The 18,067-nt window shown below is 45.7% G+C and overlaps 1 protein-coding gene across 2 annotated transcripts in view; it reads left to right on the forward strand.

Moving 5' to 3' along the window:
- GLRA1 (glycine receptor alpha 1) overlaps positions 1-18,067 on the forward strand; it is a 47,225-nt gene that overhangs the window by 10,824 nt on the left and 18,334 nt on the right. For both annotated transcript variants that reach the window (XM_014886899.2, XM_088173572.1), the window contains exons 2-3: positions 5,028-5,158; positions 9,287-9,354. In XM_014886899.2, the coding sequence (XP_014742385.2) occupies positions 5,028-5,158; positions 9,287-9,354 (199 nt within the window). The remainder of the gene's footprint in view (positions 1-5,027; positions 5,159-9,286; positions 9,355-18,067) is intronic.

Below are 18,067 nucleotides of genomic sequence, written 5' to 3' on the forward strand. Positions count from 1 at the left end.
CTGCCAAGCCTTCCCAGCAAAGGTCTGGCAGCATTCCCCTCTAGATAACATGTTGGTGTGCAGTCAGAAACAAATGTCTGGGTGCAGAGTTTAGGGCTGCCCCTTTTTCTTTTCGGCAGGACAATGTGTCTTTCCTGCTGCAGAGGAGAAGAGGGAAACAGGCAGCCCCAGCATCATCTGAATCCAGGCTGGGCTCTGCTGAGCTCCAGGATCTGCTCTGTGCCCAGGGAGAGGAATCAGGAAGAGGAAGAAGAGAGTTACCCTGGGCTGCACTTGTTAATCATGAGCAGCACAATGCCTTTCTGTGCCCAGCTAGCTGATGCTCTCCTTGCAACTGCCCCTCTCAGAGCCTGCTGGAGTCAATAAAATGAAGCTGATGAATTCTGCCACATCCCTAAGCCCCAGCACTGCCCTAGCCTGGCTCTGAAAGCAATGGGGGAAGTAGTTATTCTGCACACCTCAGCCTGCCTCAGACCTGATGGATATTCCCCTCCCCCGGGATATTTACTTAAAGAACATGCAACATTTGAAGGACGAATGTGTGAGGAAGCTGAACGCTATTCCCAGCACATCCCTGCCAAGGTTTCTGGCTTGCTGTGTTTCATAAATAAAATTTAAAAACCCCAAACAAACCACTTGAGAAACCTTTACTGAGCAGCACAGAAGCAGGGTAGGGGGTGAGGTATCTTCTATCTCCCCAGCCTGCAGAGATCCCACTTCTCTGGAGCCACTGATGTGGCACCACTTTACCTTCACAGGGACCTGAGCCTTCCACACTTTGCAGAGAGATATTTCCTCTGCAAACACTTGTTTTGCAATAGTTTGTTTCTACTGCCAGACATAATTTTTTTACACTCAGAATTAATGATTAACAATTAAATTATTTGACAAGGGAATAGAGGCCCTGTGCTAATTAAATTCCTTCATAATTTCTCTTTGAAAAGACAAAAAAAAAAAAAAAAAAAAAAGAAAAATATATTTCTTGGTATCAGCATTCAGCCAGAACACAGCATTTTGTGATGCTGGACTTAATTAGATGGACAACCATGGCCATAGCCAAAAAAAAAAGGAACTATGAAAATATTGCTCAAAGATCATGCAAATGGGAGGAGGAAGAGAAGGGAACAGCCAACTGGGGAGCCAGGAATCAAGTGAACAGGCACATCCAGACTGCAGAAGAGCCACTTTCTAAGCCAAATAATTGTTTATAAGAATATTTCATCTGTTTAGCTGAAACAAAATGATACAGACAGAGTAAACAGTGCCTGTATAGGCTGAGAAAAACCAGCAATAGGTGTCCTGCAAAGCTTGACTGTTCTGTTTTAAGAGATGCAATCCTGGGCTGCTGGGCTGCTCATCTCCACCACTTTCAGATCCTGCTCGTGGGCTGGACCTCCCGGGGGCTTGCTGGTGTCTGCTTACACGCCAGCATTAATATCACAAAAGATTATGCTAGTTCATCGACCCTTTGAAGAGATCCTTCCCATTGTAGCTGCTGTGATGATTGCCTGATGGCACTTTCTCAGCCAGATCCACTAGGGATTACAGCAGCATAAATAAGATAAGCCTCTGTCAGACTGCTATTAAAATGCGCCCAGACGCTCGGCTCAGACGACTCTTACACCAATGCAAACTCCATCCTCAGTGGGTTTGTTACAGCCTTTGCCTCCCTTTGTTTATTCACAGAATAAATCTTCTCTCCAAGCAACACAACCCATACTAAATTTCCAATTCTCTTCCATTGCCAATAATTTTCAATCACTTGGCAATTTCCCTCTCCTCGTCTCTGCTGAGCCAGGAGACGAACAGTCCTCTGGGACTTTCAAGGGTGTTCTGGAAGGACTGAGGGATGGAGAAAATCCCAGAAAGCTCCCAAGGCAGCACATAAAGCACTAGTCCAGACAGGCCTGGAATACAGAGGAAGCTGGCAGATTTTTTGGGTGCTGTCTGGGCTAAACTGCCATTGCAAAGCTCAGTTGTCACAACCAGAGTGAAGATTTTGGGGCTCTGTTAGATAGAATCCATCCACCTAAAGCACTGGAGTGCATCAGCCTCTCTGTAGCTCCCAGTGGTGTTTTCTGCCATTATTTCTAAGATAGAGAGTAGACTCAGCTGACTGCTTCTAGAAAGGATTTGCTGCTCCCTGTGCACTGCTTTCTTGCCTTTTCTTGTTAAGTCCAGGGGGAGTCTAGTTTTAGGAAATCATCTAGTAACCAAACTGGAGCTGGAGGGAACTCAGAACTCAGCATTCCCAGGTCAAAACCACACAGCAGCCAAACAGATTTTCAAACATGCATCAAAACACTGAAGCCTTGTGTGACAGTTTCAGCACATCCCCAAAGAGGCTCCCAGGGACTGGTCACAGGGATGGGGTATGAAGCACAGTGGGGCTGTGAGAGGGTGGTCCTCTCACAGAGGTTTCTGAGCTTCAGTTATCCAAATATTTATTTTCATGCAGGAAGCGAGCCCATGAATTTAATGTATTTGCAACTTTGATGCAGAAAGGCACCCAAGAAACACAGACTCACTCAATGGAAGTGGGGTGAACATAACAAGTAGAGGCTTTTACACTGAATTTACAGGAAAGATGAGCACCGATTTCTGTGCTTTTCCACCTCATTTTTTAAAACAAATGCCAGGGGAATTGCAGTTTCTAATTATCTTTTTCCACTTAAAGATTATTAGATGCTTATTAGGTTTGTATTGCCTTTCCCCTCCCACACACATTTTCCATTTCCATATACTTCATCCAGTCTACAGTTAATGAGAAGAAATCAGTGTATTGCACTGTCTGGCATCTTGCTGAAGTGGCAGAAGTCTTTGGTTACCAAGTCATTTGCTGCTTAATTGAAATCTTTTCTCTGGACTCATTGCCATGCAGATGCTCCATTGGAATGCAGTAGTCAAGCCCAGTATTGATTGTCCTCCCACTCCCAGCTTTCTTCTGCGTTTGCAAATCAATTGCACCCTGTTGCTTTCCTTCTAAAAACAAATTAAATTTAAAAACATCACCCATTCCACAACCCCATTTACCCCTCAAACACATTGCTTCTGCCCTGTCTTTTCTTGGGGCAGAGATGGGGACAAGACAAGAAAGGGGACACGGTTGTAGCAAGAGCAAGATCCACACCTTGTCAGGTCACCGCCGAGAAAGAAGTGCACCAGCCTGTTCAGAGAGGGTCCAGTGTGGGAGTGGATTGGGAGTACACAAAGGAGTGAATAAAATCCTGGGTTTAGGCTCTCACTGGAAGTGATCTGGAATTAATTTCACCTCTTCACTGCAAATTAAACTATTTTTAACAGTTAAAATTCCAGCAATCAGAGAACTCTGTTGCAACTTGCAAAAGGAGCCAGACTGCAGTTGTGAGTTTGCAGGATTGAAAACCAAGGCTTGGCAAGCCACTGCTGCTGACACCAGAAAAGAAAGTCGATGCCACGCAGGTTACCAGATTTCTGATTTTGAAATTATGCACCCAAGCACTGTTGAATTCCATCTGATTTTTTAAAATTCTGAGGAATCAAATGGTTCAACATGCTCTTAATTAAGGCTTTGTCAAGAAAACATGTGTCTTTGGTGTTTCAGCTCAAACTTGCATTGGAAGATCTCATCTTTGGGGGCGGGATGACTTTAATACCATGCATAGTTACAGTCCCAAATTCTTCCCAAAAGATCTTGTATCAGTACTTAACACTACTCCTGCAGGTTCGACTACTGCAAAACGTCCCAAGGTGAGGCCCTCAATGCTGTTAGAGGATTCTGGTGTAACTTGTGAGGACACAAATGTGTAGCCAAAAACTTGTTCCTGTTGTAAACACCCTTAGACCTCCCAGCTGCTCTGTCAGGGGCTCCTCACCGATCCCACACAGCCTTTGTACTTAAAAAAATTCAGGAATTTTGCAGAGTATGAAGCAGTGGCCTCACTTCCTCTTGAGCCGCTTCCTTTGGTTCGTTGTACATTTGCATTGCAATGCTGCCTGCAGGCTTTGCCCAGCACCAGGCACCTGAACCCACAGGCTCACCCTAAGCACACTGCATAGGTAATTTGGGGGATTTTTTGGATAATCTAGGCAATTTTACTCAACACTTGCAGCCTGAGAACAGACTGGTGTTCAAATAGAAACCATACAGCCAGAGGGAGGCTATTGAATAGTGTCTGTTCCTGCCTAGGAAGTCAAACCTTCCCTCAAAGCTGAGAATGAGCACCTAATACCAAAGTAGGTGGCAGATGGCAACAACAGACTTCCTAAGCCCAAATCATCACCCTGCAGATCTTGCAGAGTCCCACCTAGTCAGAAGGTACACTGCCAGCCACAGGTTTTTGTCTTCTACTGATAAATTCGTGATTTCACTCTTTCTGCCCCAGAGCCCATACAGGTGCCAGAAAGACTCCATTTCCTTTCATCTTCAACCCAACACGAGTAAAATTTCAGGATCACACTCCAGACACTCCAACTCTGTGTTGAACTCAGACCCTGCATTGCAGGTACCAATAGCAAAGGCTGGACTGATCAGCAAAACCACCCCTCTCCCCTACAGCCCCAAAGGCTCTGCACGAGCTCTACCATCACATGATGCTCATTTAAACCTCAGTCTCCAGATTTCTCTGATCCTACCTGCCTTTTGGAAAATCATACTGTCAGAGTACTGAATATGCTCCTTGCTATTTGCCTTTAATTAAGCATTAATTGCTGCCCCAAGCTAATCTCAGAGTGTATTTTACCTGTGGAGCTCAGCGCCAGAGTTCACATTTGTAATTTAGTGGCACACCAAGGAGCTATACCTAAACTCACAGAAGGATTTTCACTGTTCATCATCTCTCTTCTGCTTTGGTGGCAGCTGGGATTCTGTATTTGGAGATGTTTGGGCTGGGCAAACAAATTAGCTGAGACCAGCCTCATTAGGAATTCACATGGGTACCCATCCTGTCTCAGCAGGAATAAGATGCTGACTTCTCTGTTTCTGGACCCCAAGCCCTCCCCAGCATGGGATACACACTGAAACCTCCTCTTTATTTCTACTTGCACAGCCTGGCAGCCTCCAAGGAAGCTGAAGCAGCAGCTCGATCTGCCCCCAAACCTATGTCTCCTTCTGATTTCTTGGATAAGTTGATGGGGAGAACTTCAGGATACGATGCCAGGATCAGACCAAATTTTAAAGGTATGCAAAAAAACCCAGCTTTTTTCCATTTTGGCACTGAAAACTGCATGCAATCCTCATTAATATCTTCCTAATGCTATATGAAATATGAATATTTATGTTCTGATGAAGTATTATAACAATATTTGGCACATGGATCCCTGTAGATGTCTGGAAAGACGTCAACAAAGGTCTGCTCAGAGTGGAAACAACCGTGTAAGAACTTCACATACTGCAAACATAGAGCCCCCAATCCCTGCTTCAATATAGGGATCGAGGATCCTGTCAAACCAAGCAGCAGCTGGCAGGGAGCTGAACACCTTTAGAGGTTAAGATAAAATCCCCAACTTTCCTTTCCCCTGCTGCCCACAGTGCTAATGGCAGGCAATGTTCCACCCCTTGCAGCCACTGCAGCCAAGAGCAGCCTCTCCCATCAGCTCCAAAGAAATTCCACAAGATACCAGGGGCAGCCCAAACCCATCCCTGTCCCCCAGAGTAAAGGGGTTCTTAAGCCCAACACTGCTCTGTTTTTCTCACCCAGTTTTCCAGTCTACCCCATATTCCATGGCAGCCAAGCAGAATTGAATCAGGCCCTGGCAGAGGCGATGAAACCTCTTTTCTCCTCAAAACACCTCTTCTAGCAAGTGAAGTGTGGGGTTTTGCAATGGGGTTTTTGGATGGCTTTTTCAACCTGGTCTAATGGAAGATGTCTCTGCACATGGCAGAGAGGATGGAACTAGAGGTTCTTTAAGAACCCTTCCAATTCAAATTATTCTATGATTATTTTGTTTTCCTTTCATTATAACTGAGCTCACTTTCCCAGGGCTCTTTGGCCCCAAATCACATCCAGAGATAAAGCAGGACCTGCCCCTCTCAGCACTGCCCAGCCATCTCCAAAGCTCATTTTGTTCACTTCTTTTGTTTCTTGCAAGCAGTTCCCTCTCCCCTGGAGCCATTGGCAGCGCTGACAGGAGTTGCAGAACTCATTAATCACTGGTGACAGCACCTGGCACCCAGCTTCAAACAATAAACTCTTTTAAACCCAAAGAAAGGTGGGAATCCTGCATCCCAGTAACCAACCAGGCAACAGAGGACACTGCTGTTGGAGTGTCACAAGGAGTTAAAATACCATCCTGTAAACCTGCCTACCTCTAAATTATGCACACACACAAATTAAACTTTAATATTTAATGAAATGTATACATTCACTTCCTGCTGAAGGCAGCTATATTGCATTTTTATTTGAGATAATTTAATTTCAGTTTTACTTCAATGAACTACACCTTCCCCTCAGGGCAGTTTTGCTGGCTTAGCCTCCCACACATAAATCAGGCTCCAATTTATATGGGAGGCATAGGAGGTGTTTTACAGAGCTTGGGGTTGTAGCTCTCAAAGCACATCATTTAAATTAACTGCAGTAACTCATAAGGACATTTTAATTGCTTAGATCTAAATGAAAATAATACCAAAGATCCATATCAGATTGATTTTTGGGGAGGGGAAGATTAACAAAAAGAAGATTGCAGCTTTTCTGTAAATGCTGTAAAGTCTGGGCTTAGCTGTGGATTCACATTCTGAGAACAAAGAAGCAGTTTTTGGGTTTTAAGCTGGAGGATGAAGTCAGGAACTCGAGCAGGGACAGAGAGGAACCTGGCAGGCGTTGGGCAGGGGACCTCTCACCCAGGCTGTGCCTTTATTTCTGCTGCTGGAAAACTCCATTCCCTCACAGCTGCATCCCAGCATAGAGGAGGAATATTTCAGTGTGCAGACAGGGAAATTTCTAGTGCCTCTCACATGCTAAAAAACACCAAAAACCACCAAATCCTGCAGGGAGCTCATGGCTCACCTTAGACACACTGAGAAGAGCTCAGTGCCTCAACAAGAGCTGGGCTGCCCCAAGGAGCCTTCACATGCACAGGGCCAAACCCACACACACTCAGCTTCGTGTCAGCACTGGAGCAGGAACAGGGGCACCAAAATATTCCATACCTGTCACAGTCATGAGCATGTGCAGTCATCCAGGAGATCAGCTCAGGGTTTTCCTTATACTGTGCCCTTTTGGAGGGGAATCACATGTTCAAGGACCTTTCATGTGTTTCGTGAATGGATCCAGAACAGAAAAACAATGTCCCTGAGCTCAACAGAAGGGATGAAACAAGTACTAAAGCCTGATAACTGCATGCTTTCAGCCTATGGATAAACTCTTGGATAAGAGGGGTTGGTGAAGGCAGGGGTGGGGAGAAAAAGATATAATCTTTGTGTCTGATAGCTCAACCCATGCCAATGTTTAACAGTGTGGAGAAAGCTGCACAGACTGAGCAGTGTGAGATGCTGCTGAGCTGGCAGTGGCTGTCTGGGGGCTGGTTAGACAGCAGCCTGCTCAGATTGCCTGGGACTCACACCAAGAAAACCCCAGCAGAGAGCATCACTGCAGGGCACAGGCAGAAACTTTCAGAGGAGGCCAAAGCAGGAGAGGAGGAAAGGGAAACGAAGAGGAAAAAAACAAGCTCCAAATGTTCTTCAGTAATCAGGAAAATCCATTACTTTCCACACAGGAGGAAGTTTGCACTGATTAGAGGCACAAGGCTCTCGTTAAAGCCATTCCTCCCCCCAGTATTTCATGCTGCAGCAACAGCCAGACTGCAGATGTGACCTTAACAGAAACATCACTTCCCCAGCAGTCTGAGCCACCAGGCAGTGTTTGAAATGCAGACACCATCCCTAACTCCATAAAAAATGAGAGAATAATCTGAAAATCCACACTCTCTACTTCCACAGATCTTATCTTCCCAGAAGCATCTGTCACAGGGATGATATGAGATTAACTCTGGTGTAAAAGGGGACCGTGGTCCCTGGGGCAGTGTCTCTGCTCTCTGCCTGGGCTGCCTTTCCCCACCACATCCTGAGCAGTGCCCACAGCAGCTCGAGCAGGCCCCACAGCAGAGGCCCCTTTTGCTTCAAATCTCTACAAAAAATCCTCTCATTATATGTGGGCAAGCCACAGGTTGGCCAGGCACCAGGTATGCCCTGGTTCCAAAATATTCCCCAGATTTTTGCTTTGTGCTGAACTGCAGCTCTTGGCATCTCCCTCTGTGTAAATGCAGCATTTCCACCTCAGATTTTCCAGGCAATGTTGTGCAACACTTCCAGTCACTCCTTTGGGCATCAGTACCACACAAACAGACTGACCCCCATGCCCCCAAACCACAATCTTTTCATCCCTTAACCCTCACTCCTTTCCTTTGGTGACCCCTTAACCTCTCCAGTATGAGCAGGGTAAGCAAAGCTTTAGTCTGAAAGCAAATCAAGCCCAGGAGAGGCATGGCCCAGAGACCAGGATTACCTTTTGCCCAAACAGGACAGCCAGAGAATTCCTGCTGGCAGAGCCCTGAATTCTCCTACCCAGCTGTGAGCCCTAACAGACTGGATCAGGATCATCACCTGGGTTTGGGGTTTACAGGCAATCCTGCTTGGAAACACCAACAGCAACACAAGAAACACAGGTACTGAAACATCTAAAAAGGAGATCTCAGGACACTGGAAAGGTCTTTAGGATTTGTAGCCTGAGATTTACTCTGCTGAGCAGCCCTGCTGTTTGAGGATGCAGAGGGTCAAGCAGGCACTGTCTGCTCCCCACCATCACCATCATGTGGGGTATTTGCTGCTTTAGCCAGCCTGATCCCTACAGCTCACCCTGCTGCACTGGTTTTGATGGGAGCACATCATCCTAGTTCAGGAACAGTGAGTATTTCACAAATGTAGCTCTAAATAAAAGTCAATTGTCTCTCAGCTCCTTTCTGGGATACTTTGCTATCATGTTCCAGGTGAGATTGCCACACATATAGCCAGGTCAAGATACCTAGAAACTGTCCTGGCTGGCTCTGCCCTATTCCCTGTTCATCTGAACAGTTCCCAGCAGAGGTGGATAAACACTCTGCCAAACAGGGGAGCAGAGGCAGAGCACAAGCACTGTCTGGTGTCAAACTGGCATCAGAACCAACACTAGACCTGCCAGGTCACCCAGGCCTTCCTCCCCTCCTCACCCCTCCTCAGCCCATTCCCACAGCAGGTTTTAACTCCACCGAGTGGAAATCCTTTGTTTCATGAACACACAGTGAACTGTTGTTTCAATCTGTGTTTGTCATGCAGGCCCACCAGTGAACGTCAGCTGCAACATTTTCATCAACAGCTTTGGCTCGATTGCAGAAACAACTATGGTAAGTAAAAATCACAGCACAGCTGCTCAGCTACGGGCTCAGCCTCACTGCACTCCCAAAAAACGCAGCATCACCCTCCTCCTCAGAGTGAGCAGGGAAAAACACTCGGTGCTCCCAAGCTTACTCTGAGTAAATTAATGGTCAACACACAAGACTCGTTTCATGTAGCTGGAGATCACAGAGTCTCCATCTGCATCTTATAAAAACACTCCATGGGCAAAGGACAAGGGTCAGAAAGGAAAACAAATAATCTTTTTCTGAAGATTTGCCTGAGGCTCCAAACTCAGCGACAGTTACCAATACTTTGTGTTTAAGTGGGCATAAATCCAAAATTAGTCTGGATTCAAAGAGAAGGGAAATCAGCTGAACTCAAATTCAGCTTGCACCAGGATTTCAGATTCCCAAAGATTAAGATAATTATGAGATTAAAGATCAGGATGATTGTTTTCTTGGAGACATGTTTCTGGTAGACAATGATTTTTAGTAGAAAATCAAAAACAGTATTTCTGAGTTAAGGCTCACTTCATACAAAATTAGTGAGCATGGCTAAAGGCTGTATCTAATTGGCAAGGCACTAGGAGCAAAGGATCACTAGAACAGGAGATAATTGCTCCATCTGAAAACTATTAAAGATTGGTTGTGACATAACCAGTGAACAGCAAAGGAAAACTCTGGAGGTACTGTGCCTTACTGCTGTGCTAATTAAAAATAATCCAGAAATATGGTGTTTAATTACCCTCTGGTAATTCTTTTTCTAGAAAAATGCTGAATGAAGAATGCAAGGCTCCAGCTCCAGGCGTTTTGTGCATTCAGGCAGGAAGTTTGAGGCTTTGCATATAGATCACACCCCTTGACTTGAACAAATTACTTGGCATGCACACCACTGTCAGAGGAGAGCCACAGCCATACAGCTCAGGTTATAAGTCTCTCCTGACACTACATCATTCTGCTGGAAATATTTGGGTAGGCACCGTTCAGTTCTGGTAGTAGAGGAGAAAACAAAAGCTGTTATTCTGTCCAAGCACAAGGAAACAGATTTCCTATCTGGTCTGCAGAATCTGTCAGAGCTCACAGGTGAGGAGTGTAGCGTGGATTCATTTTATATAAATCAAAAGAGGAAGAACTGCCACTCAAACACACATCTGTTCCTAATTTACTGTTTAGTGGTTCCCTCCTTTGGAGTTACAGGCGATAAATGCTGCTCCTACACACCAATCCAGAGTGCAGGGGAGCAGGACAAGCCCACAAAGGCTCTGTGCAATGTACAGAGCACATTCCACTGGCGTGCTTTTCAGTGCATCTGTCCCACACTGCAAGAGGCACTGGAGCAGCCAAAGATGCCACATGATCCCTGTAAAGCAGGATGCTCCACAAAATTAGCACTGACTAGCACAAGAGAGATGAAGCTCACCTCCCAGACATGCTGCAGGGACTTGCTATCATCTCCAGATGCCACTCATTTCATAGGCAATCTTCCACGGAAAAAAAATCTTCCCATGGGAACCCAGGAACACCCTGTGGGCACATTGCTTTGTCTGGAAATATCCAAGGCAGCTCTGACAAGCCAGCCCAGATGCCAGGCTGACACAGCATCACACACAGCCCGATCTAATGCTCTTGGGTGGGAGCAGCAGTTCTGCTTGTAAACACCAACAGCAACACAAGAAACATAGGTACTGAAACAGCTTAAAAGGAGATCTCAGCAAGCTGGAGAGGTCCTGGGGATTTGTTACCTGGGATTTTTTACTCTGCAGAGCAGCCAGTCCCTCCTTGTTTGAGGATGCAGCAGGACAAACAGGCAGTGTCACCTCCCCAACACAGCTCCTGGGGAGAGCAGACTGTCCTGTCTTGAAGGGCTTTTGGGACGGACCTGAGTGTTTTGAATTCAAACACGTGGAACAAGTGGTCAAACATCAGAGGAAGGTATGGCAGCTTGAAAAATGGAGAGGGGCAAATCAGTTTTACCATAAAGAAAGCCATAGCCTATCACTGACCCCTGGGAATGATGATGGCAAAACTCCCCCAGCTGCTTCACTGGCCAAAAAGAGAAAGAAAATTATGTTTTAAACCCCCTTCATTAGGCACTCTAAGCCTGGTCAGGTTCAGGTCTGAGTACTACATTACCTTATATTTCATTATTATTACACTATTATCTGCAGGAGAAGTCACAGGGTTTTATGGGTACCCCACATGCAGTTAGAGAAGGCTTTAAAATATCTCCATAGTGGGCTGATACTTCCTAGAGAAAATACCACTGCTCACTTCTAAGTTCACACTGCCTGAGTATCACAAATCAGTGTAAACCATGAGCTCACCATAGAGGACTGGAGAAATTAGAGGGAGAGTGTTCACTTATGGCTTGAGGCCTCATGAAAGGCAGAGGAAGAGGAGAAAATACAGAAAAATAGAAAAAAACGCAAGCATTTGATGCAGACAGCTGGATCTACAAATCTCAGAAGGAAAGAAAATGAGTTGCAGCCAAGAGAAGGCACAAACTCCTCAGAGTGGGCAGAGAGATGCTATCTGCCCCACAAAGGTTCAAAATGAGCAAGGCAAGAAATGGAGATCTGAACACTGCTGCAAGGTTGGGGGAATTTAAAAAAAATTAAAAGGCAAAGTCATCCACCAAACTGAATTCCTAAGGCAGAGCTGATTTAAAGAAAGGGAAGGAACTTCTTAAAGCATCCTGCAGAGCAGGAGACCCAACATGAAAACCTCTAGTGGTGCACATAATTGATTGGACATTTATTGCAGCTCAAAGCTTGTATCCAGCCTCACTTGCCTGGAGCTCTAAGGACTGGGAGCACATCCCTGTGAACCCAGCCAGTGCTCCAAAGGGAAGGAGAGGACCAGCCCCAACAGCCAGATGAGTGCAGGCAGGCTCCTCCTGTCCCAAAGCATCTGTGCAATAGCGCATCCAACAGCAAGGGATTCCCAAGGACAAGTGCAAGATGCAGCTACTCTCTTCCAATTATTTTTATAACAAACACCAAACAACCCCCAAACACAAGCTCTTAAATCCCTTTTTGCTGTTCAAAAGCACAAACAACTCCCCAGCCATACCAGATTATGAAACCTATAGCAAATGTAGAAATTCCTCATTCCAAATAAAGAGAAGTGAAGCACCTTGGGAACAGGTCTTGGGTTTTAGATGAATAAACTGCACCAGCTTTGGCTTTTCTTTGGGGCATGAGGCAACTGATAGGATTATCTGAGCATTTCATTAACAAATTCCCTGCTATAACAGCAAACTTGAAATTAATGATGCCTTGCTCAGTCTTCCAGTGGAAGCTGCAGTTTTATGGCCTTCCACTGGCTTAGGCTGCTGGGAGCATTTTGTACACAGAAGAAGCAGGGGGAGAAGAAGGAATATATTTTTATATCATCACCTAGCAATGCTAGCAGCTGGACTCAGGATGATTCTAGACTCTTCTTTTAAAAAGGATCCATGCACAGCAAAGAAGAGTCTGAAAAAGAAAGAAAAATCACAGAAGAGCCAGCACAACCTCCCTTAGACACAGTGTAAATATGCAAATTCAATTTTGCTGCTTTCATGCCATCATTATCTCATCTGAAAAGAGCAAAGCAAATGTGACCTTCCAGGCAGCTGCAGCACAACCACAACTGGCTCCCAGCATCTCCTGAGGACAGGAGAAGCTGGAGGCTGCAACTGTCCAAATGTTAAATGCTTGTTCAGAGACATCTGCACATGAGATTTCCAACAAGAAAAAACAAAGCATCCTGCAAAGCAGACCGAGAAATTCAGTCAACAAACCCCAGTACAGCAGAGACTCTGATGAACTTCATACATTTAATACTGGTCCCACTTACTCCAAAAATCAGCAAAAGATATAAGTTTCAATGCACAAAGCCCATAGCAAAAGTTAGGTTTCGAGCAAGATTTCCTGCAGTCAGTCATTCTTAAACCCAACCATCAGTCCCACAGAGATGATAAGCACCTAACAAGTCACACAACACAAAATGAAAAGGTTTTCACGACAGCTCACAGTCTGCTGCCTTCTCAGTGTTAGACCTGCAGTGTTCCAGCTGTCTGTGATTGGAGTTTGTCTTCACACTAATGGAGAAGGGAGGTGGAAAAGCAGAAACAACAAAAAGAAGCCATGAAATAGGACTGTGCAACTCAAATACAAGGACACAAAACCTCCTCAAGCTGAAAAACAAGACCTCACTACTAAACACTTATATTTGCAATTCTGGATGCTGGCTACAGCTCACATCCCAGCAGCTCTACTGGCTCAGAAAGATATATATTCTCCACTTTTTATAGGAAGACACAGAAAAACTTTCTGCTTTGGGCTCCAGCATAAAAATCCCCACACTTATTAAGCACCAGGGTACTGCTCCCATCCCTCACCAAGTCCCTGCCCTTCTCTGATACAGATTCCTCCTCCCCTCACCCAGGTATGGTTTCATACAGGCTTCAAATTGGCCATTGGCTATTAACCCTTCCTCGGGCTGCTCCTGGTGTGCTTGGTTTTTTTGCAGTCTGTTGTAGTGCTCCTGGCAAGGCAGGCTGCCTTCAAAATGTTTGTTCATTCCCATTCTAGAGAATTAACTCAATGCTAATAAAGCCCATAACTCAATGCTAATAAAGCCCCTCATGCTCTGCTGCCCAGGTGGGGTCCCAGAATTCCCTTCTGAAGGAGATCAGTCTCTACCCTGTTTTTTCCATCAGCAAAATGTAAATTTATCAAAGGGGAAATGTCTCCCCAAAACTGTTCAGTGCAGAGGCTGCTCTGACATGACCCCTGAGTCAGGAGGGAAAATCTATTGAGTGTCCTGAGAGGCTCCATCCCTTCTGCTCAGCACTGCCTCCAGCCTCCTCTGCTCTCAGCAGATGTCAAGGCTATGGGATCCTGGAAAGGAAAGGTCTCAAATGATCTTCTGTTTCCTTGTCTCCTTGCGAGGTCACTGAGCAGAATTTCATTTCAGCATTATCAAATTGAACTACTTTGATCACTCCAGTTATTCTCTTCCTGCCTTGTGTCATTTCCCTCTTGGGAGCAAAATGCCTTTGTGCCACATTTCAAAGCTCCTGAATGCCTTCACTGCACAGAGCTGCTGCTCCCCTCTCCCAAGCCAGCCAGAGGAGCAGGCTGCACAAGATAATCAATGCCTGGATGTGATAGGCAAACAAATGAGGAATGTGAGGGATAAGAAGGATATGGAGAAAGAGAATATTTTTTTCCCAAGTTTTCAGCCCCAGTCAATTTCTTTTTTCTCTGCTTGAAAGTTCACATCAGAAATTGGCCAATGCTGTCCATCATTTAGGAATAACTGTGAACTTCTTGAGGATGCTAACAAAGATCTATAACAGCATCCAGGAGAAATGCTGCATATCTCCAGGTAGCCAAGGAATGAGCGTTGCTTGGCTCATCACCTCTCAGCCTGACTGCAATGCTGAGGACAAAGCTTCCAGCACAGAGGATCTTCAGCTGGTACAGAACACTGTAACCCTTCTCTTAGCCTGTGTCACAGCACAGACAAACCCTGACTGCTCTCCATGCCTTCTGCTGCCCCCTCAGGCAGTGTCATGTCCAGTTTGCAGTCACGGTGCTTGGTTTCACATTTATGCTCAAATAAGGCTGGACACAAGAAACCTAAAAGGCTGATCAGAACCTTCAACACTGCAGTGCAATGACATAAAGGCAAAGGCATCTGGGAGAAAACCACATTCTCAGTGAGCAGGCCAGGACTGTGGAGTAAACTCTCTGAGTAGGAAGATCTTCATAAATGCACACGCAGAAGTAAAATATTAATGTCTTGAAATGCCAAAGCCAGAATATTACATTCAGTGCATGTACCATATTTCTCTGTCTTTCCTTTTTTATATCACAACATAAACGCTTCGTTTTCTGTATTCCCAAACAAAAAACATCCACAGCAAACATTTGTCTCCAAAGGAGGAACACACAATAACACAAGCCAGAGTTACTCCCCACACTGCTGCACATCCCTGGGGTGGAGGTGGTGCAGATTCTCACACCACACATCCACAATGAGCCCCTGGACTGTTCTCAGGACATGAGGACAGGGCACTGTGACCCTAGAGGTGAGTTAGGAGGGGCCTTCTCACAGCCATCCACTGTGAGAAGTTAATTTTCATTTGGCCCACAAGCATTGAATTAAGATGCTCCTCGTGATGACTATGGCTATCATTCTGCCTGTGGTCTCTCATGCCTGCTGTGGTGGCAGCATAAACCATTCACCACCTCCTGTCTCACCCCTTCCTGTCCTTTTGGCAAGTTTTGGAGCTGAAGCAGTGAATTTACTCCATCAACAAAGCTTACCAGCAGTAACTCAGGCTGTTGTAGGGAATTTGGCTCCATTCCCTCCCCCCTTCTACTACTCCATCAGGCTAAGCACACTTCTGGGCAGCTACCACTGAAGTTTCTTCCAAACATGAGTTTAATTTGTGTTCTACATGACAGAAGTCCCAAACTGGAGCTGACCTGCTAGCATCTAGCTTATTTGTAGCTGAATAAGCAAAACAACCTTTTGCTTTCTACCTATTAGGTCAGTGACATTGATTTCCTCTGACTGCAATGGCTGCAGATCTTGATGCACAGAAAAGGGAGAATTGAAAATATACACGTAGTTCTGGGAGCTGCTGTCTGCTGTGCAAAGTGGGAATTCATGGTTCCTTTCCTTTTCCAGGCTTGCATTTGCTGAGACCCTGGTCCCCAGCTGTCCCCAGCTATTCACATTTCCTCCAGACACATTATCCAGGCTCGACAGAAATGAATAATTAAGTCAGAGGGATGCACTAGGACTTGTGAAGGTGACACTTGGAATATCAACAGAAGGAAAGAGTGTTGCAACTCTTTTTTGTGTTCAGAGGTCTGCTCCTTTTAGCATCAAGTCCGTGGTTCATTTGCTGTTGTCACAATCATTAATGTCATTAGCAGCTTCTGTGCTCTGAGGATGCAGATGGCACTGAGTGGCCACAGACTCTAGAGCATGTGCTTGGATAGGAAGTGCCTTGTCCAAAACACAGAGCATCCAATAGAATCCTCTCCCAGCCCTCCATGCCACTGGACACCACGAGAGTCGTGTCCTGGACAAGAGGCTGCAGCTTCACAGACAAGTGAGCTCGTGAGGCAGCAGCATCAGAAAGTCTCTCCTCTACAGGCACCTGTTCCAGTGTGGTTTTTTTTTAATGGTATGTTCTCTTATTGCCCAAGCTAATGGTTTAGTCCAAAATTATACCGTCACACCCACCTTGTCAATCTATCCTGAACTACCTGTCAATCCTGCCTTGTGCCAGCCCTCTGCTTGGAATTCCTCTTTGGAAATCCCCTAAAACTCCACATCCCATTAGTCCATGTGACCCAGTTTCCCCCCCTACCTCTCTCATTGGACAATGCCTTTGTAAACCCTACAATTTATCCCTCCTCAGAATTTCTCCGATTTGCTAAGAATTTGTACCTTCCCCTTGAACCTCTCCCATATTTAAGTTGTTGCACCTCTGCCATTTTTGCCTTTTGCCCCACGAATTCCCCAGAGTAATAAATCCTTTTTATCCTATGCAGAAAACCTCTCCCTCCTCCTTGCCTCCTTCAAACACAATCTGACAGCCAAAAGGCCCTGGAGCCACAGCTCAAACCACATCTAAGGGCTCCTGTTCCAGAGCGTGACCCACTCTGGGCACGGGACCCGAGTGGCAAAGTGAGTGCAGCTCTGGCCACTGCATCAGGCACCCTTCAGCTCCAGAACTTTGTGTTCTGCAGGTGGAAAGAACACACCTGGTGGCAGAGTGAGGGGAGCCTCCCACTGCTGCCTGCAGCAGGTATCAGACACCAGCAAGCACGTCAGACACCCTCCATTATCTGTCTCCTAATAAAAGTCTTCAAAGTACATTTGTGTTAGAAAGGCAGCAAAGAAACCCTTAATCATGAGAACAACTATTCCTTTGGGCCTGGGCAGTGGAATTGGTTTATTATATGATGCTCTTCAGATGCAGTCTGCCTCTATACTTAGAAAATGTCAATTAATTTATGGTTCTGGAGCTTTCATCCCTCTCCTGATAGCTGGCACATCCTCTCTCCGTTTCAATTTGTTGGCTCACTTTCTTAAGTGAAAGTCAGAAGAAAAGGAGCATACAGATCACCCTGGGAAGCTGTTGGTCAGACAGGGAGAAGAGAAACTGCCTCTAATTTTTCCAGTAGTGTCTGAACTCTGCATCAGCAGCCAGCCTTGACCTGGGGAACTTAGGGGAGCTGTAAGACTCATGGTTATGAAGCAAGTAGAATTTTGCATAGTGCTGAGGGACTACCTGCAATTAAGGAAGATGATCATCCTATAAAATCTGTAGCCTTTATGGCATTTTGACATTAGAGAGGGGAAGCCAGAACGCTCAGGATTAGGAGAGCAGACCTCATGCATATCTCTCCTGCTCATAAACTCTAACCAAGGGCAGCTAATCCCATCAGCTCATCTGAGCTATCCTTATAGCAGACACGCAGGGAATTTCTCTTTCATGGTCGACCTGTGTCACTGTGACTTTTCCTTTCCCAGTGCTGGGGGGACTGCATATAATCACAATATGGGATAGTTGAGCTCTGGAAGGAAGCTGGTTTCAGTTTCTCTCCCCAAAAATCCTCTGGAACATCCTCTTGCTCACAGTGGCCATTCTGACCTGCACTACTGCTGGTCGCTTCTGCAGCCCCAGGGTGCAGACAGAGAGGTCCTG

Source organism: Sturnus vulgaris, chromosome 15 (genome assembly GCF_052056855.1).
Source record: "Sturnus vulgaris isolate bStuVul1 chromosome 15, bStuVul1.hap1, whole genome shotgun sequence".
Lineage (NCBI taxonomy): Eukaryota > Metazoa > Chordata > Aves > Passeriformes > Sturnidae > Sturnus > Sturnus vulgaris.